This window comes from Plenodomus lingam, assembly GCF_022343315.1.
Source record: "Plenodomus lingam strain CAN1 chromosome Unknown contig_5, whole genome shotgun sequence".
NCBI lineage: Eukaryota > Fungi > Ascomycota > Dothideomycetes > Pleosporales > Leptosphaeriaceae > Plenodomus > Plenodomus lingam.
The window spans coordinates 230118-250830 of NW_027093957.1; the positions used below are offsets into that span (position 1 = coordinate 230118).

At 50.9% G+C, this 20713-nt stretch overlaps 7 protein-coding genes across 7 annotated transcripts; 5 read left to right on the forward strand and 2 right to left on the reverse strand.

Annotated features, from left to right (window-relative positions):
- Positions 1-3129: 3129 nt before the first annotated feature.
- Positions 3130-4943, reverse strand: IAQ61_008718 (uncharacterized protein; the record flags this gene model as incomplete). The annotated part of the gene is made up of 3 exons (XM_003836303.2): positions 3130-4306; positions 4359-4718; positions 4795-4943. 3 exons carry the CDS (start codon positions 4941-4943, stop codon positions 3130-3132), a joined length of 1686 nt encoding a protein of 561 aa, XP_003836351.1.
- A 497-nt stretch (positions 4944-5440) lies between these two features.
- Positions 5441-5941, forward strand: IAQ61_008719 (uncharacterized protein; the record flags this gene model as incomplete). The annotated part of the gene is made up of 1 exon (XM_066098096.1): positions 5441-5941. The coding sequence occupies one exon, from the start codon at positions 5441-5443 to the stop codon at positions 5939-5941; it is 501 nt and encodes a 166-aa protein (XP_065951735.1).
- Positions 5942-7531: 1590 nt separating this feature from the next.
- Positions 7532-7789, forward strand: IAQ61_008720 (uncharacterized protein; the record flags this gene model as incomplete). Its single annotated transcript, XM_066098097.1, has 1 exon — positions 7532-7789. One exon carries the CDS (start codon positions 7532-7534, stop codon positions 7787-7789), a length of 258 nt encoding a protein of 85 aa, XP_065951736.1.
- A 2742-nt stretch (positions 7790-10531) lies between these two features.
- On the forward strand, positions 10532-12112 carry IAQ61_008721 (uncharacterized protein; the record flags this gene model as incomplete). Its single annotated transcript, XM_003836307.2, has 2 exons — positions 10532-11338; positions 11390-12112. 2 exons carry the CDS (start codon positions 10532-10534, stop codon positions 12110-12112), a joined length of 1530 nt encoding a protein of 509 aa, XP_003836355.2.
- Positions 12113-12856: 744 nt separating this feature from the next.
- On the forward strand, positions 12857-13885 carry IAQ61_008722 (uncharacterized protein; the record flags this gene model as incomplete). The annotated part of the gene is made up of 1 exon (XM_003836308.2): positions 12857-13885. The coding sequence occupies one exon, from the start codon at positions 12857-12859 to the stop codon at positions 13883-13885; it is 1029 nt and encodes a 342-aa protein (XP_003836356.2).
- Positions 13886-15124: 1239 nt separating this feature from the next.
- On the forward strand, positions 15125-18369 carry IAQ61_008723 (uncharacterized protein). Its single transcript, XM_003836310.2, has 4 exons — positions 15125-16578; positions 16654-17349; positions 17454-17833; positions 17936-18369. The coding sequence occupies exons 1-4, from the start codon at positions 16366-16368 to the stop codon at positions 18111-18113; spliced, it is 1467 nt and encodes a 488-aa protein (XP_003836358.1). The 5' UTR covers positions 15125-16365; the 3' UTR covers positions 18114-18369.
- Positions 18370-19890: 1521 nt separating this feature from the next.
- Positions 19891-20442, reverse strand: IAQ61_008724 (uncharacterized protein). Its single transcript, XM_003836311.2, has 2 exons — positions 20307-20442; positions 19891-20253 (listed from the first exon to the last, which is right to left on the reverse strand). Exons 1-2 carry the CDS (start codon positions 20357-20359, stop codon positions 20010-20012), a joined length of 297 nt encoding a protein of 98 aa, XP_003836359.1. The 5' UTR covers positions 20360-20442; the 3' UTR covers positions 19891-20009.
- Positions 20443-20713: the final 271 nt, after the last annotated feature.

Here is a 20713-nt window from a genome sequence, read left to right on the forward strand (position 1 = left end):
AGAAATTAATATTCTATATAGCTAAACTAACTAACTATTAACTCTAATAAAGGGAATAAAAGACCTAAAATTAGAATAACTAGTAACACTACTATAAGACCTAATAAGACAGCCCTAACTATCTATAAGCTCTCTGCTAGTGCCACCTATCTAGAAGATAATACCTTAATCCCTAAAGCCTACAGCTAATATTAAGAACTTATTATCTAAAGGGTACCTTCTAAACACTAACCTAGTTATTACTAGAGTAGGGAGAAAAATAACCCTATCTCTTAAGGCTTAAGAGGCCCTAGGGCTTTATACTTATAATAAGGAAATATTAGAACTAAATAAAGAACTTAAAATGTCTGCGTTTATTGCTAGCTATATATTAGACTATTTTATCCCCTAGAATATTAAGGAAGCTTAGTAATATCTAGAATAGGCTAATTAGAAAATAGCTATTAACTAAGAACTTAAATCCTATTCTATAAATTAAACTTAGTCTATAGTAGATATTTTAGAAGCTGCTAACTTAATTAATAGCCTCTAGGTATTTAATATTAAGACCGCGCTAAATAGTTTAATCCTGCGCCACAAGGCTAGATTAGTTGCGTAGGGATATTCCTAAATCTACAGTATTAACTACTACAAAATATTTTCCCTAGTTATCTGCTATAACTCTTTATAACTCCTATTAAACTAGGCGTTATAAATAGATTATAATGTGTACTAAATTAACTTTAAGACTACATACCTAAACGCTAATCTTCTAAAGGATCTCTATCTCTATATAAGATACCTACTAGGATTTGCTTAGCTAAAGAAGCTATTAAAGCTAAATAAGTCCTTATATAGCCTAAAATAATCTAGACGCAAATAGTATAGTCTTCTAAAGTTACGCCTCCTATAGGTAAACTATAAATAATTAATATATAACCTATATATATTTGCTAGACTAATTATTATTGTAGTGTATATAGATAATCTACTATTAATTAGGAATACTCTAGATATTCTGCACTTTAAAAATACTATCTCTAAGGAATTTAAATACAAAGACCTTAGCTAGGTGTACTATCTTCTAGGATTAGAAATTTATTAATTAAGAGATATCTTAATAATCTCCTAAACCTTATATACCTAGTATATCTTAAGAAGATTTAAAATATCTAAATATAACTCTTGTTAAACCCCTTTAGACGCGAAAACGGCGTTATCACGTTAAGCAAAAGATATACCTGTAGATCTTAACATTTAGAAGGAGTACTAGAGATTAATTAGAAGCCTAAATTACCTTATTATTAGCTCTTAACCTAATATAGCTTTTATAGTAGGGTCTCTTGCCTAATTTAATTCTAACCCCTCTAAGTTCTATCTAAAGATTGCATACTAGGTTCTTCGCTATATTAAGGGGAGTATTAATATTAGCTTAATTTTTAGACATTCTAATACTAAGTTTTTAGGCCCTAGCTCTTAGATAAAATAAAAAATTAACCTAGTAATAATATTCTGCGATACTTCCTATAGTTTAGACCTAGATAATTTATAATCTATAAGTAGATACATCCTCTAGATTAGAGAATTAACTATCTCTTAGAGTTCTAAGTAATAATCCTATATTACTAAATCTATATATAAAGCTAAGTATATAGCAGTATTATATACTACTTTACACTTAATATAGGTAAAGTCTACCTTATTAGAGCTATCTTAGTTTAGCCCTAAGGCGTTAGAATTTAAATACTAGTACACCCTAAAGACTAACTCTTAGCCCGCCCTAGCTCTTATTTATAATTACTAAATTAACACTTACTTAAAATATATTACTATTTACTTCTACTATATTAGAGAGCGTTTCTTAGCTAAAGATTTTAAAGTAGAATATATCCCTTCTACTAAGAATATAGTAGATATATATACTAAACTACTATTACTCCCTATATTCTCTATTATAATAGGTCTCCTTAAGATCTGCATATAGCTATTTTAGGGGAGTGTTAAAGGAAATAGCGATGTGGGCTAAGTGGCAATAGTAATGTAGGCTAGGTAGCAATAGTGAAATCCTAGTGTTTATACCTGGTTTAGGACTAGCGTTAACGCGTCATCACGCGTATATAGTCTTATCCTCTCCCCTTATAGGCAACAATAACCTTTTTCCACATTTTCAATTCTCATAACTATAATACCAACACCCCCTTGCCCCATTCCCTCACCATCCTATAAACCTTATCTCCTATACGCACCATAGCCCTCCTCTTAGCTCTCACCCTACCCACCGATCTTCAAAAACAGTGCAGATCGCAACAGGGGGAGGTTTGAACGGGTGGGGCTTGAGGAAGGGGGGTGGAGGAGCGTGCTGGGCGGTCCCTTGGATAGTAGTATGGCTGTGAAACCGAGAATTCTGCCTCTAGAAGGATAACGTAGGTGCCAAACACCAACGCCAACGCCATCATGAAGCGCCGATGCCATACAACCCAACCCAACGCAATTCCACGGCGGAAATTCACGCTCTTGCTGTAAAGCTGGGAATTAGAGATCCGCGCTAGCTCTACTGTTGCAAACCCCGGATATCCTGCATAGACGTGGTTCCAGCCCTGAGCTGTGCGTGTTGCGTGAGTGCCAAAGCAGGCAGATTTCTGGGTTGCGGTGTGATGCTGGAGGGGGTGTTGGTGTTGGTGGTGCTGGTGGTGGGGATGAGGGATTAGGGGGCTGTTGTGAGGCGTGGGGGTGAGTCAGCGGAGTAGTAAGCAGTACGACTACTTAGGGATTTGCATGTGTGATCGGCGGTTTGGGGTGGATAGGGGAGTTGGGTAGGTAGTAGTTATTTTGGCAGGGAAGTGACAAGTCACTGTGCCATTGTTAGTTGGGTGTTGGGTCTGAGTATCTGGGAGATGAGGTTATGGAGTGTGGCACGGTAGGGCGTACAGTCAATAAGTTTCCCAAACAAACAAAAATGGTACGAAAGAGTGAAGCACTCAGTGTCATTGGGCTGGCTAGTAAGCCTAGATCGACGAAGAAAAGAAAAAAGCGACAAAAAAACCGCCCACAGCGTATACTATTACAATTTTTGCCATCCCCAGCAATGTCCCGCTCCCCCCATCCCCGCTCGCAAACAAGAAGGCCAAAAAGAAAACCAAAGAAAAAATTCTAAATCTCGGCATGAGTCTGAATACCCCATTTCTGAAGCAAGTTGTGCCTGTGCCAATAGCTCCTATACCGCTTCCCACCAAAGAAGAAAAACGGCGTAGTAATAATCATCGCACCAGCCACACCGGCAAACACATAAAACACCTCTGCCGGCCCATCCGAAGCCGCCCAATCATTGACAAAGTAGGAGAAGCCGAAGAAGAGGAAATTCTTGAGCACCATATTGATGATGAAGACTTCGGAGCTGATATCGCGAAAGGCGTCGAGGACGTACGAGGAGGCGGAGATGGCGGCGATGACGATGCCGAAGAGGTCCATGCCGTGGAAGAAGGCGGTCAGGTAGAACGAGGAGCCCTGTTGTGCGTAGTGGCCGAAGAGGCAGAGACCGACGACGATGGTGACGGAGGGAATCATGCCTAGGAGGCGGTATTCGGGTTCGTACACGCCCTTGTTCTTCTTGGCGCACCACATGATGAGCGGGTCGAGGGTGGCACCGAGGAGGAGGGAGCCGAGGAGACCGCCAAGAAAGGGGCCAACGGAGAGGTAGCCGACGCCGGCGGCGGAGAGGAGGTAGGGTGGCGCCATGAAGATTTGGGCCATGACGTACGACTGGGCGACGAAGAAGGCTGTCAGGCCACCGGTGACGATGACCATCCAGAGGACGGCGAGGTTGGTGCAGACGGCGAACGGGGCAATCGTCAGCTGGAAGAGGTTGTCGTCCGAGTAGGTGCCGGTGAAGATGGCGAGTTGCTGGACAAATGTCTTCTTTGGTCGCAGGGCAGGTGGAGAGCTGGACGTGGTTTGGTACTTGACAATCTCGTCGTTCTCCGTCTCCGCCTTTTCAACGTCAATCCCAGGGTTGGCATGGCGCCGTTCCACCGCCGCGAGATCAGCGAGGTTTTCATTGGAGAGCTCGTCAATGTCATAGCGATGGTCACGCTTGTAGTTTGTCTCTGGGACGAAGAAGAAGAGCAGGAGAACCTCGAGGGCAACAAAGGGGATAAGCATGTGGAACAGGTAGCGCCAGCCGAGATTGGTGACGATGGGTCCGACAATGATGGCTGAGAAGTTTGATGCCGCGCCCAGAATGAATTGGATGAGCGTCATAAAGGCACCACGCTGGTGGACAAAGTACATGTCTCCAATCATAGACACGACAAGCGATTCGAATGCGGCGCTACAAGTCTTGTCAGTTATTGTCCGATGGCTGCACAAAAGTCGAGACTTACACCGAACCACCTTGAATGACACGGCCTGCCATGAGGCCACTATAGCTGTTCGCCGCACTCGCGATGACAGTGCCGAGAAGGCCAAAGATGGACGCGATCAAGAGCTGAGGCCGCTTGCCATACTTGCGAGATAGAGCGCTAACAAGAGGTCCAATACAGCCAGTAACAAGCAACATGTAACCCGAGATCTCGGTGATCTCGCCAACACTCTTGTTGTACTCTGCTGCGATGATGACCAAAGCCGGCGAGAGCAATGGAGATAGCACAGCGGCGTACAAGACTGAACCATAGGCCACAATGACCATGATGGACATCTTCTTGGCGTATGACCAGTTCAGGGGGTCATTTGGGTCCTCGGAACTGCAAGCCTGTCAGTATCATGGCGGTGATGTGTATGCGGCCATTTCAAGCCTTGGACAAATTGGTGGAGACGTACGGTTGAGGAACCAAGATGACCTCTGCATCCTTTCCAGTTCCACGCTTCAGGCCGGAAACATCTTGGACCTCAGTCTGCTCCTCGTTGATGGTGACGGTGGCGGGAACATGGGGGAGGTGTTTATCCTCGAGGATACCGAGAAAACCCATGATCGATTCTCAAGTCAGTGAAGAAATGACGACGACTGGATTGGGGATCCGTGCAAGTATAATGAGGGGTTGATGGTGTTTGATTACACTGGCCGGTCCAGGCTGTCGAGACGTGGGACAAGGTGCTTTAAGATGAATAGATAAGCCCAATTTTGCAACTCGCATAGCGTCCATGCAATAGTGGCTCGCATAAGCAGCGGTCCATTCTAGGATGCCCAAAAAGCACGTTCAGCAACAAGTGGAGACCCCGCAAAAGTCCCATTCTCATTGTCGGCCCCACAGGCTGCCGTTTGAGAGAGGTTCCTCGAGGACAAGCAGTTGGAGATACCCTGTCGCCCCTTTCTGCCAATTCTCGCCGCGCCCCGGCCCTCGGGCGTACTGCTGAACCTAATCCATTTGTCGATGCCCGCAACCATCGGTCCATGATGACCTAAGAAGTTTGCTACCTACACCAGGCCCTACTCTGGCCTAATTTCACAAGTCAGATAAATAGCTTCATGGCTACAAAGCACGTTGTATCCAGACCAGAATCCAACTCGAAACAACTCGCAGTAGGGCGTTTCGAATCCCGCCGAGCGAGTCAGCGAGGAAGGGGAGGACGAGGAGTCAGCAGTCGATTTTGCGGAGGACTTGCGCTACCTGCCAACCCCGCAAAGCCCCACAATCTCGGTGGCTTACCTAACGGCCAGCATGTGCTATCGGTACTCGTATGGAAGCCAAACCTACCAATCGACCCAGTCATGATTTTGGCATTTGAAAACACCCCCCTGGTGCCTTCTTTACCCCAGCCTTTCCCCAGATTTCAAGGGCTGGGCCACCGATCGCTCTCTTCTCGCTACTCCCCAAATGTCCGGCGTCTCCGCCATGTCCCCGTGGGGCTCTCTCGGTTCACAGCTGGACATGAAAACCCATGGGTACCGGTAGTCCAGGATATGGACGACACGTCAACACAAGCAACACAGCCGCAACACCCCGCTGATGATCATTGCGTCGCGTAGTTGCCGGATCCACACGGCAGATGTTCCAGATGGACCGAGTTTGAGTTTGGATGCATCAGAGGCTCTAACTCGAAATACCTCACATCTGGGGCAAAGGGGCCTCTCCACCTGCTATCAAGGCCGTAGGTAAGTGTGTGTAGTGGACACGACTGTGAGATGTGCCGTGTCGTGCAATGGGTGCCTGGTAGTTCCACATGTGCACTCGATGCGAGACTAGAATTCGCCCTCTATCCTGCCAAAACACCCGCGATCTGAGTGAACTCCATCCATGGCAAACCACCACATACTCCCACAACCACAACCACGACCACAACCAACCTCCCACCAACCCGGTCCTTGGGATCCCAGGTACCTACCACACCAAAGCGCCCCAAGCCCAACCTGCACCCAAAACCCCCCAAACAGACATGAGAAGCGAGCATACCGTACATGTGGGACCCCTTCCCCCAACGAACAGCTCTTCTGGATCTTGTGGCGGAGTTTGCGCCTCGTGCCTGATCCTTTGACATCCGCGGGGGTGGAGAGTGGGGGGAAAGAGTCACGATAAGGGCTAGACTTGGGTGTGGAGTCGGTACTTACTTTACCTACCGGTACTGCATGTGTGAGATGAAGTGAAGACAACGTATCTAGTGAGTTGCCTTGGCTAGCTAGCACCCGGCATGGGTAAACCTAACCCAAGAGTCCAAGTCTAGATCTAAATACAGGCCCACTTCATGTCTTAAAAACACTACCCCCTCCCTGCCTCTCTACGTCTTTACAATTCACGAGACTGTAACGCAATGATATAGTATAGGTACACCGCAACAGATACAGACAGACATGTTGAACATGTAAAGGTTTAGCTACATTATATTCCTTCCTCCCTCATTCTCCTTTCCTCCTCCCCTCAAAAACAACCCCATAAGCCCTAGCATAATGCACAACAAAAGCAGCTAGATGTAACATCGCATCTGCTCTCAGTCATTTCCATAAAAATATATCCCCCCTCCTCCAACACTAGTGTCTGTTGCATCTGGGAGGTAAGGGACATATAGGGTAAGATGTACAATTGTCAATGATATTCAAACTTTTCCAGGGAACAAAGGGAAAAAGGAAACAGCAAGACCACAAGGCCAAGAGGTTAGATAAGCAGCCGATGCCGACAACACGACACGAAAGAGAAAAAGAAGAAAATGTTCAAGGGAAAAGCGTGGTGATCAAGTCTGCTTTCCATTCAAGAAACTGGGGGTATCTAAGCGCGTGTCGTGATCAAGAATGCACCCTTTCCACCTCGCCGCCTCGTCGCACCGGTAGTCCAAGCCCACTCACTCCCCGACACGCATCCATGTTTGCGCAAAAAAAAAAGCCGGTACAAGGAAAGAAACCAAAAAAGTCCACTCTAGCCACATTCATTAAGTCGCTCCACACCACACGCCCTGGGTATCCTCGTCCTTTCCCCCTCCGCCGTCACCATCATGGCGCACCAAAGATTCTCGTCGGCGTCCACTGTGATGTCGAAAACCCGCACGAGCAATGATGATACGACTGCACAGTGATCTGCAACAGCAACCCTCATTCCATACGCCAAGCTCCCGTCCATGAGCCCCCCCAATGCCGACAAGTCAGCGCCCGCCTTGTCAGCAAGAAATGGCCTTTTCTTCACAAAAAGACGGGAGCGCGCTAGACTCTACTCGTATGGGTAGTTCTAGTCCTTCTGCCGCCGCCGCCACGACCGCACGTCAGGCAGCTGATGATGATGCCGAAGAGGGAGACGATGGCGTTGATGACAGCCTTGAGACCGGCGGCAATGGCGTTCACAATGGCCATGATGCAGTTGCCAATTGTGCGAAACTGGAGCGGTGGTGTTAGTAAAGTGTATCGACAAGGACACGGTGGAGGAGGCAGGGAGAGCTAGGTAAGACGTACGATGGACTTGATGCAGGATACAACGGCGCCCATGGTTGCGGTGTTGTGGGGATGATTTCTTGTGGGTGAGGTTGGTATTGAATGGCAGGTTGGTGGATGGATGGATGGATGGATGGTTGGGGATTATCGGGGTGAAGGAAAAGAAGAAGGAAGAGTTGGAGGAAAAAGGGCGGTGTATAGCAGGTAAAGGCGTGGAATGTACAGTAGCACAACAAACAAAGAAAGGTAGTCGCGGCTTCCACTTATAAGCAAAGACTGCGCCTGCTTCCCTTGCAGAATGACGTCAAACGCCCGTGCCTGCCTGCCTCCTGCTGTCCGCCTGCCAGTCTTTCCTGCGAATCTGTCTGCCCGTTCGTCATTCGCCCTCACCTCATTTTACCCTCTCCCTCCTTAGAGTAGAGTAGAGCAGCATGCAATGCGCACACCACCCACAATCGCCCACTGTTTACTGCACGCCACGCGCCCTTGCCCGTTTCTCCCGCTACTCTACTGCCACCAAGAGGGCGATGCGGCACCAGCCTCTACCTAGCACACATGGCGGCAACCAAAACAGCCAGCCCAAGTGCCAAGTGCAAGTCGGCGTCATGACGAAAAGTGAAGGAAGCAAAAAAACAAAAAAAACTCCCCCCCCCCCAGCATTCGTAAGAGTAGGCGACACACAACCAACAGGTTTCTTCAGCCTGTGCACCCAATGCGGTAGCGATCGTCGTGTCAATGGCCCAGATAAGCGTCAACGGCCAGGGGTGGGCCCCGCCGTTGTGACGCCACAGCCTACCTTGGTCAGCGTTGGTGACGTGACCGGTGGAGCGCAGTCTGGGAGTTCGAGGACAAGTGTGGCTGGTGCATGGCTTTGCGTTTGGTGAGTGCGTTCATGTGCGTGTGTCGTTTGCGGTGTATTGCGATGCTTGTGATGCTTGCGATGTGAGAAGCCGTGGGGAGTGTTGAGAACTACAGCAAGTACCGGTACGGTCTGTGTACTCTAGAGCATCTATCTATGCTATGGATAAACCAGCCCAAACAAGCCTCCCCAAACACACGAGATCAGCAGCACGATTCCCATCTCACCTCCCCATTCTCCATCACCTGCTCTGCTATAGTATCAATTTCCATGCACACTATACCCACTACTACCATCTACTACAGCACTCTAGAGTACACATGTAGTAGATTATGCGTCACCCACCCATCACCACACCCAACCACTCCACCACACACACCCCCATCTCCACGCACACACCAAACGCCAAACCACTTTGCTTTGAAATTAGCTAGCCAAGCACTCCCAATCTCTCCACCCGGCACTCCCCACCCGATCCCCTTCCTCTCCAGCAAAAAACGTGTCTTCGCTCACAATGACGTACTTGCCCACCCGTCCCTTGGCCTGTCCTGTCCTGTCCTGTCCTGTCCTGTCCTGTCCTGTCCTGTCCTGTCCTGTCCTGTCCTGTCCTGTCCTGTCCTGTCCTGTGGCTTCAACTCAAACGCCACACGCCACGCCACACTCGAATGGCACACCCCACAGAGCACGGGACCTTGTCATGCGCTCGCCCACTAGCCCATCCCCATCATAGCGCATCCCATCGCATCCCCATCGCAGCACTCTATCATTCATTCTCTATAGCAGCTAGCCACAATCAGAGTATCAACATAAACAATGCCATTCTCCCATGATGTGAGTAGACCTTCTCGAGTAAGTGACGTAATGGTTCAGTACCATAGCATAGTCCCCCAATCATGCTAAGAGACCTCACCAAACCCAAGCACATGGGCCAGGAGGTGTGAAATGAGCAATACCGGCGAGAGAGCAACCAAAGAGCAACAAAATCAAGCGCTCATAGGAGCCGACAACCCTCCAGGACAATCCTTTGCCGGAAGAAGGCTGAGGACAAGTGCAGCAATCTCATGCAGGGGCAGTCAACACCGCTTGGAAGATCAGCCACTTATTTTCTCGCCTGGATGGTGGACTCGCAGTCTGATTTGGTTCAATGTTACCAGTTCCTAGCGCTTTGAGCGGCGTCAGGAACATCGACACACCTCCTCCCAACTTACTTCGTCACCTCAACCAGCCTGAGCCAACCAACCACAACCGCCATGAAACAACATCCAAGGGCGATGGAAACAAATCGCATCTAGCATCGCGCCTGGCTTACCTATGCATTCAAACATCGCACAAACGAACAGTCTCATGTGCGATAAGAAATTACCGCCCTGTCACGCTGCTCGATTTTAGCCAGACGCGGAGGTTTGACCATGCCCCTGATAAGATGTCGCCCCCATATTGGACTGGCTCTCCCTGCTCAGATCAATCCCGCCCTGCCGCCGCCACTGTGCTTATTTCACTGCAGTGACAGTCCTTCTAGGATTACCGCACGGCTAGCCTGTTTCCGCGGCGAGGCGTTCGGAAGGCTGCATGTAATCCTAGATTCAGAAATGGGTGCTGGCTTATATGTCCGATACTTCCTCTAGACTTTTGAAAGGTTTGTGATTTTTCCATCATCTCTCGCTCTTTTTTTTTGGCCGTGCTGTTTTCTTGACGACGTTCTTTTCGAATTGTATACACTCCTTTCCAACAGCAGGTTCTCAGAGTCCGTGACTCGTCCCATTCATTCACATAGTACCCACTGTTTTTGCTGTTGAGCTGCCAAAATCTGCCATCCAATCGTATCCGATTACTAGGTCTACGTTGAAATGTTATCCAAAGTCTTCATCACCGTAGGACTCACTGCCACTGTTGCAGCCTTCGACTGCAATGGCCATTACTTCTCCTTCTTCAATCGTGGCGGCAACGCCATGAGCTACCAGCGTCTTGATCCCGCGCTATATCCAGGCACCGAGAGTCCCCATCTTCACTCCTTCGACGGAGGGAATGCACTGTCAGCGTCAACCGACTTTGCCGAAACGCAAACTTCGACTTGCTCCACTGCACGCATCAAGCCGGACAAGAGCTTATACTGGCGTCCCTCGATCTTCTGGAACGGCAATGGGACTGGCTTCCACCGTGTGCCCGAGAAATCGACCAAGATCTACTACAAATTTGGCGACGGCGACAAATGGGCAAACGTCACAGGTTTCCCTGAGAATTTCAACATGATGGCTGGCAACCCTTTGAAGCGGTCCGATGGTGAAAATCCCGCTGGTGTGCGATGGGGCTGTCACAATCCTGATGGGGGCTCCACTGCCATCTTCAGCAACGGCTTTCCCAAGGGTTTCTCTTCGTGCGACTATGGTCTTGCATCCGAAGTCACCTTTCCATCGTGCTGGAATGGCGACAAGCTGGATCCTGAGAACCCTCAGGCTCACATGGCGTATCCCAGTGGATTCAGCGGCGTTGGGGTCGAAAATTGCCCTGCCACTCACAGGGCAGCGCGATTCCCGACTATCTTCGTCGAGTTTTGGTATGATGTTTCGTCGTTCAATGGGCAGTATGGGCCAGACGAAACCCCTTGGGTTGTCTCCAACGGCGATCCAACTGGCTTTGGTTTCCACGCCGACTTTGTAGGTTTCAAAGTCTCTCGCAAACCAACGACGAGCGCTAATCGCATGTAGTTGAACGGCTGGGAGAAGGGTGTGCTTGAGAAAGCCATTGGCGAGACGGGTGGCTGCAACTGCGGCTGCGGCTGCGGTCAAACGGAAATGGAGCAATGCTTCGGCGCAGAAAACGTGAACAGAGATGCCGACGGGGAATTTGAAAGTTGCGCAGCCATGACGGCAATGGGCAATGATGCCACGCCTGTTCTGGACACCCTTCCCGGATGCAATCCTCTCCAGTCGGGACCGGCTGATGCAACGACTGTGACCGGCCCAAATTGCGATGCTACTGCCAAACCAGTTTCTCCAGGCGAAAAACCTACTTCTTCTTCTTCTGCCGCTGCTGCAAGCAAGACAGGGAGCCTCACCGCCAAGCCTTCCACAACCTTGGATGTCACCGATTCCCCTCCTGCGGTCGAAAAAGACGACAACGACAACGAAGATGCAAATACAACCCCATCTGCTGTCCCATCCCGAGAGAATACGTCCAAGAAAGCTAATCCAACTACTATCCCATCTTCATCATCCTCAACCGCCACACCGCCTCCTAGCAATCCCAGCCCCACCCCCTTAACACCATTGCCCAGTACCAATGACTGCAAACCCCCCATCTCCATCACAATCACACCCACCGTATACATCACACTCGCAGCTGAAAGCGAGGCTTCATCTTCCTGTGCACAGCAGGACACTGTGTACGCAACTGTTACTGAGACGACGACGGTCACTATGTCTGCGTGAGGCGGTGCGGACACCACTCGGATGAAGTTGGTTCGTGGGATTCAGTGGAGAAGTCATGGATCGAGGGCGGGGGGAGTGCAGAAGAGCGTGTGTCGCGGGGTCTCCAACGCTTGCCCCTGTAAGACGGGTATTTGAATGTGTACTTTTACTCTTTCTATTGCATTCTTCCGTCACTGCAGCCCAGTGAAGCCCCAAATGGTATAGTGATGTAGGACCAATCCAACTGGACTGAACTTTCACGGTCCACCCAAGTAGCGAAAAGTTCCACCTTGTCGAAGTTCAAGCCGTTACAGCAATGCTTGCACACTAGTAGATCGGGATACCACAGTTCCCCCCAAAAAAAAGGGTTCTGATTGGTGCAATGTGTTTTAATTAGTTCATGGCAGCTTGCATTTTTGTGTTCACGGTGAAGTAAGACTGGAGTCTGGTGCTGACGGGACGAGACTAACAGCGGCTGGTACCGTACTTACCCGGTACCGGTACCCGTGACTTAGCCCTGCACAGACACCCGCTAAGTTGCTCACCCATTCCCCTAGTCCAGCCCTACCGGTATCCGCTATCTTTTCCTTATCATCGACAATCTCCCAATTCATTTTATCCGTTTGCACTTTGGCCCATGGCCGGCAACGAGGAGGATGCGCCGAGTAACATGCCTGGTGAGTCTTGGTTCGCCCATGTATTCTTATCCTTCGTCATACAGGTGGGATACTACGGTATTTAGCAAGCCTGCGTTTCTTCTCGCCAATGACATGGAATGCGCCCGCCCGTGACATGCGAGAAGAGCAAATAAGCCTGAGGCTGACCGGGAGACCTTGCGCCAACCACGTAATAGACGCCGACACATCGTTGGCAGCAGTCATAGCTACCCTTGATAGCGCCATCATCAGCTCGCAAATCGACGACTGGGTTCAGCAGTCCAACGACCTCGCTTCGCGCCTCTATACCTTTGACAACAGCGATGCCCTGTACGGCTCTGCACCACACCAGCAGCAGCAGCAGCAGCAGCAACAGCAGACAGTCTTGAGCTCGAGTCCAGACCATGCCCTTACCGTGAAAAGCGGCTCCTCCATGGCTCCCGCTCTTCTCCACCACTTCGACCCCGCCACCACCCCGCCCTCCCTATCCTCTTATGATACCAGCACCAGTACCACCACCGCCAGTCACGACCACGACCACGACCACGAAACAGACGCAACACCTACCGAAACATCCATCAGTACCGGCCTCGCCAGCCACTTCCCCAGCGTCCCCCTCCTCCAAGAGAATAATGGCATCCTGCAAGTCCCGCCCGCCACCGACCCCGCTCATCTCCCTCCTCCCCTCTACGAATGCACATTCTGGTTCCTAAACTGCACCGCCATCTTCTCCCGCTTCTCAGACTGGGACACACACTGCCTCTCGCATTTCCGCGGTGAGGAACCCCCGCGCTCCGTCCAATGCCCCCTCTGCGACTGGACCACCACCTCTCCCGACGGCACCCTGGCCTGGAAAGCACGCATGCAGCATCTGGCCCGCGCGCACACCATGATCGGCCACACCCTCCGCACCAGTCGCCCGGACTTTCTACTCTTCAATCATTTGTGGCGCGTGCGCTTGATTGACGATTACGATCTCAAGGAATTACAGGGCGGGAATCATAATTTGACGCAGGGGTTGGGTAATTTTGTGGAGAGGGGTGGAGGAGAGAGGCGGAGGAGGGGAGCGGATTGGCGTGGTGGGAGGTGTGTGCAGCATGTTGCTGTTGGTCGAGTGGCCCAAGTGCCTCGGTCGTGAGAAAGGGTTTGGGGTGTTGACATTCAGCATAGCGTGCATTCTGGGCGTTTTCCATCTATCTACCATGTCAAGCAAGCAAGTGAATTGCATCTAATGAATCTTTCCTTCCAGGTTCTCTTCTCCTTCTGTACTGTTATTTTCCTTTCTCAGGGTATGGGCAGGTAGTGCTAGGACGCATTGATTGAAGCCTGGGGGAGTGGGCGGAAGGGCAATCTCCAAGCAGTAAAATGGGAATCTCACACTGATTTACTCCATTTCCTCATCGCCCAGCCACTTGGTTGCCCACGAAGGCTCTCCACAATCCTCGCCGCCGCTTGCGCAAGGTCGCATATTGCAACCAATGCTCCACTCCTACATTACGGAAAACCTCTGTCTACGGAAACATAGCCGTGTTGCACACCAGAACAGCCATGTATAAAACCAACAAGTTTCGCTGCGCTTCGCGTCGTTGAATCATGCATCCCCCTCCTCCATCGGCACACACCACCGACGACACTACGGCAAACATCCAAGGACACCCGCTATCGTCGCACTACCCACCCCATGGGGTTCGACCAGACCCTCAACAAATCATGCGCATGATAAGGCGTCCCCATGCTCCACTCCCCCCAAGACTGGGAACACGGCCGTGAACTCGGGATGCCTAAACCACGACCCGATTCTTTCTCGAGCACGTGGGGAAGAACCGGCGCGCGCGAGTATGGGGTACAGTACCTAGGTATAACATGGGATGGTAGGTATAGAGCACTGACTCTGTCGGCTACGGACTGTGGGACGGAGCAATGAGCGTCCTTGGTCGGTACCGCTAATCTTAGCTCTTACCAGCGATGCACCCTACCGGCAGGCTCTAGGTAAATGCCTGACATGGTCCTGACAGGACGGCTTGTTCAGGTCAGCTCTACCACATACAGCATCGGCATGGGAGGGGCGAATATGGCCTGAGGCTTTCGTTGCCGGGGTTTAACCAGGCTTCACCCGAGAAGGCCCGTGGGAAAAGCTTGGGAGGAAGAGAATAGCAAAGAGGAGTTTTCAGTATTCTTCGTTCATGGCCAAGGCGACGAACGGCTGCTGCTTTGACTTGGCCACGGTGTGTCATCGCGCGCGTGTATGTGACTGGTAGACCCGCTGAACTCGGATGCCTGTATTGGGCTGTAGCTCCGCGTCTTGTCGCTCCTGTGTCGTCTCAACGGGCAGCCCGCTTCGAGCTGTAACCCTGACACAGGAAAGAGAAGAAAAAACCGGCGACGTGTGGAGCAGACAGGGTGGGCGTGCAGACAAGCAAGCGGTACGCACGTGGCAGCGACGAAGGCGTGCGGTATCCCACAACGCTTAGCAGCCCACCGACGGGCCCACAAGCGTGTTAGTCCGATGCTTCTTCCCCGCAATCTGCCTCCATCCAAGATCTTGGAACCGCTCTCGGCCTACTTGGCCCCAACCCTCGATTGACAACATTTTGCAACATTTTCCGCCCCCCCCCCCCGCCAGAGACTAGATGGCGTTTGGTCACGGCACCTCGGGGGCGCATCATTTCCAAGCACTTGTGGCTTGCCGATCCTCTTTCCATCGAGGTAGCTAGGCGGCGACAAGACTGCGAAGAACGGGGAGGCTTGTCTGGGCTTCGGTCCGACCACTCATAAGCAACAATGCTTGCCATCACGACAAAATATCGAAGACTCGGACTAGAGTATCACGCCGCGAGACTCTTGGTATTGGCGGGCCACCTTCCTGGAGCGTGGTCAACACCCTCCCGCTCGACCAATTGTCTAACGGATAGGGACAACAAGGACGATATAGGTACTCACTCCCAAGAGCCAGCAACGCCGTCATGTCAGCATGCCATGAGCATCTGAGCTGAGAGGCGGTTTGCAGATGCTCAAGACACAGTGCAAGAGCTGGAAAAACGAGCAAGCCGACAAGTGCTAGTTTGACAAATGAACCACCGATTGTCAGGCCGTTGCTCGGTCTGACGGGCCCACTCACGAGGCGGCCTGTAAAGACAGCTGGAATGCCAGTCAGCTTCTGGTGTAAATTATTCCTGCATCTTATACATACACTACTCCACCGGGCATTGGCATGCGGCACAGTGGCCACTCGCACGTCGAGGCTCCGTACCCTGGTATCCCAAGTGCCAGATTCATCGTCGTAGTCCAAGGCGGCCGGGAGAAGCGTGCGCAAGTGTCTTGGTGGTGAAGCACGCACGGAGTCAGTAAGCTCGTGTCTTTTCGGAATGCCGAACAGCTTTGGAACCTGGGGATAGCGGCTTCCATAATGTGGGTAAAGTGACTGTCGTGCTATCCACACACGTTAGTATAAAGATGGACTCCACGGTCCCAAAAAAAAGTCGTTCTTTCCCCAGATCTTTTCCCTTTGGCTTGGGAGATCGGCTGCCCTGTACCCCATATTTTCTCTTCTCTTGACGGATTTCGCCACTCTTTACTTCTTCTCTCTTGGTCAAGCTGGTTCTTTCAGCAAGGCCCACCATGGCTCAAGAGAAGATGATATCTCCAGAGAAGAACGAGGTCGCCATGCTCGAGCGAGCTCAGACCCACGACTCAGAGATGCTGAAATCGGTCCCCAGGGTAGAAAGAGTCGATCAATTTGGTGCGCACAAGAAGACGGATCCGCGAGAAATCGCGCTCGTAAAGAAGCTCGACCGATGGATCATGCCCATGCTCTGGTCCATGTACTGGCTGGTAAATTCCACCCCCATACTCGAAACAACTCGCCATGTCACAGAGAACCCGTGACTAACCCTGTATGCTTCTTAGAACTACCTCGACAGGAATGCCATTGCCCTCGCCCGTCTCGATGATCTGGAAGAACAGCTCAACCTCAGCAGCTCGCAGTACTCAACCTGTGTCTCTATTCTGTTCGTTGGTTACCTCCTCGGCCAAATCCCGAGTAACATGCTGCTGAACCGGACGCGACCGAGTCGCTACATGGGCGTCTGCATGATGCTTTGGGCCGTCGTCTCCGCCGTTACCGCCCTGGCTACCAACTTCACCGGCCTCCTACTCACTCGCTTCTTCCTCGGCATCACCGAGGCGCCATACTACCCAGGCGCCGTCTACCTACTCTCCATGTTCTACACGCGCAAAGAAGTCGCAACACGCATTGCCATTCTCTACACCGGCAACATTCTCGCCACTGCCTTTGCAGGCCTGATTGCCGCAGGTATCTTCCACGGCCTCGGCGGCGTGGCGGGGATCTCGGGGTGGCAGTGGTTGTTCATCCTCCAGGGTATCGTCACCTTTTTGATTGCCATCGTGGGCTTCTTCCTGCTGCCCGATTTCCCACATAATACATGGTGGTTGACCCAGCCGGAGCGTGACTTGGCCGTCTCCCGTATGGCGATGGATACGGTGGGGAATAAGGGCGACACGACGGTTTGGGCGGGTTTTAAACAGGCAGCTAAGGATCCTATGGTTTGGATTTTCGCGGGCATGGCTCATATGCATTTAGCTGTACGTGTCTCTTTCACTCCCCCTCTCCCTCTTCAACAATGAACCCCCCTCCCCCTCCCCTGCCCTTGCCCACCAACAAGCCAAAACTAACCCATCCCCCCCAGGCCAACGGGTTCAAAAACTTCTTCCCCACCGTCGTCCAAACCCTCGGCTTCAACCGCACCATCACCCTCGTCCTCACCTGCCCCCCCTACCTCATCGCCGGCGTAGTCACCATCCTCGTCTCCTGGTCGTCCGGCCACTTCAACGAGCGCACCTGGCACATTACCATTTCCAAGGCGGTCGCCACCTTTGGCTTTGGCCTCGCGTGCGCCGAGATTGGCATTGCGGGCCGGTATGTGGCCATGGTCATCTTCACGATTGGGACGTATGGGGTGAATTCGCTGATTTTGGGGTGGTGTGGGAGTACGTGTGGGCAGACGCCGGAGAAGAAGGCGGTTGCGATTGGGATTGTGACGACGGTGATGAATGCTTCGTTTATTTGGTATGTTTTTTTTTCTCTCCTAACCCTAACCTTTCCCCCATCCCTTCCTTCCCCCCCACCACCACTCCAATCTCACAACCCCAACTAACCCCACCACCCCAGGACCCCCTACCTTTGGCCCTCCTCCGACGGCCCCCGCTACATCATCGCCCTCAGCTCCTCGGCCGCCTTCTCCATCGCCACCGCCGTGCTCGCCTGGCTCGCCAAGATCCTCTTCATGCGCAAGAACAAGGCGCTGCGGGCCGCGGACGCAGAGGTCGAGAATCTCTATGTTTATTAGGTGGTTTAGCGCTGGAATGGTGGTGTCGGTTGCTTGTGGATTTTCTGGATGCCGATGTGCTGTGGGAGGGCTGGGAACTTTCAGTTTATAATCCATATACATTGTTTTGAATCTTGAGGGAATTGCAGTGCTTAGCGGTGCAGTGCTCGCGATCTTGAATTAGTGCTGTGAGTGTTGTGAAGACACGCGATTACACAAGTATACATGTATACATATACACTACCTCCCCACCCTTCACCCCTACGCACACTTTCCACCAAACACGTCACCATACACACCATCTCCCCTCCCCTCCCCCTCCCTCTCTCCATCTAAAACCACACACATCTCACCACACAACATCTCCCACCCCACCTCCCCACCAAACCCAACTCGTACAGTGCGTACCGTACATCACCTAGCGTCTACCCACGCGATCCAGGGGTCGAGGGGTTTGAGGGGTTTGTGGTGATGGGATTGGGGATGGGGATGGGAATGGGGGTGTTGTCTATTTATCCAAGGAGATTGTGATGAGTGTGGTGGGGTGAGTGGGTAGGTAGGTATATGGTGGGTTGGTGGTGAGGTGGATGTGGTGAGGATTCCATGGTGTATAATTAGGAGATGAACCTGCAACCAAGTCCTCACAAAGACTCATCCAAATTGCGTCTACGGTGTGCGGATCTTGTATGTGAATGAACTGCTGGTGTGAGTTGAAAATAGGGGTATAGAGTGTCTACACACCTACCCTGCATACACGGACGCAGGAATGGAAAAGTCTGGGTATGTATATGAATCACGCATTGCGTTGCCGCCAACTTACTCGCACCCCCGTCGCGGAAATAGGAAAATGGCGGAATACATAGTTCAGACGCGGTGCGGAGGTTGTGATACTATTCCCACACATGCCTTGTGTGATAGTTACAGCTCTTGTTGCGAATGTGACGTCTCACCGAGGACTTTTTGGACTGGGTGGAGTGGCTGGGATTTGGACCAGACAGGGGCGGTGTGTTGTTTTTGGGAAGACTACTGGGGTCTGGAGGGGCTGGGGATACCGTCCGGGCGAGTGGTGGTGGTGTGTGGTTTGCATGGGAGGGAACTTGGTTCTCGGGTTACATGGGTGGACTGGGTGTTGAGGTCGCTCTGTTGGGGAGGGGAGGGTTGCGGTGGGTGGTGAGTTCGTTTAACCGCTGGAATTTGGCGTGGTCGGAGCACGAGGTGAATGCGGATGGCCACTGAAGCGGGAAGTTGGAAGGATATGAGAGAAGAGTCGTTTTTTTGGCTCTGGATGTAGTTTCATTTGTTGTAATGCAGTGTCTACTCGCACTGCGCGGGGTTTTTAGTTTGGTATGTTTAGCCCATGAGGATGGATTGTAGGCGAGTAGAAGACGGCATGTTTTTATGCCAATTGTATCTCTGTCTTTCTATACCATGTGCCTTTTTTCTCGACGGCCTGTGTGAAGACTCAGAAGAATTATTACTGCTCTCATCACTGTGCGGTACGTAAGGGGAAATATAGGTGCTTGATATCAAGCAACGATCCCAGAGCTGCTCTAATGATAATGTAGCTGCGAACGGTTGGAAACGAATCTCAGCAAGATGAGCATGAGCTAATTCACCAATAAATTTTATTAAAAATATGGGATTATCATGCATGCCTAAGTCTGCGCTAGGTAAACGGTAGAGCATGTTCAAGAGGTGCAAAGCTGACTAGCCGTGCTGTTTATGAGAGTTTATTAATAGCGTTACTACGTCAGTCATTCCAGCAATCCATCCCCGTTCCCCTCTCTTTCCCCTCTCGCCGCAATGCACGCCACCAGCAATCTAGACTTCGAAAACAAAATATTGCAAAAGATTAAAAAGTGCCATAAAACAAAATCTCAAACAGCAAGTCTACATATTCCGAGCCCAAATTCCCTATCAACAAGGTTGAGGCTGAGCCTTCGAGTGTTTATCAGTGTAATCCTTCTTGTTCCAGCAATTCTTTTTGAACGCGAGCAATTTATCGTCCGCAAATTCGCAACAGCTCTTTATGCCTGCAGTGGTCAAATATCCATTAACCCGTGCACCGCAGGACCCACCGGTCCATCGTTCCGTCTTTACACCCTTCGGGTCGTAGTGGAGGTCGCTGCTGACTCCTGCGCATTGGAAACGGGCGGCGTGGCTGGGGAAGTTAGTATGGAGAAAATGGGCTTTCTTTTGGGGGTTCGAACGTACGCAGATTGGATTGAAAAGAGGAGGGTGGTGAATGTTAGGGCTAGGAGCTTCATGGTGGGCTTGATGAAGGCGAGGGAAGTGGGTATTAAGCGGCGTGTGTTGAGGGATAGGATGAGAGAAGCTGGCAGATATTAATTTTATGAGGAGAGAGAAGGCTGAGTGTTGTATCTGAGAAAAGACCTACGAGCACAACAGCTGGTTTAAGTATGGTATGAACGTGTAAACCCGCGAGCAACAGTTGCATCATAATTCTAATCAAGCCGAACGGAGCATTGCGTGCCCTGATGTGCTTATTTGCAGTCTACGGAATAATAGAGTACTGTTAGGCACAGTGCACCTCTAAGCTAACCTACCTGACCATCAGCACCCCTGATTGCTTGATAATGGCTTATACTTTAGCACATGGC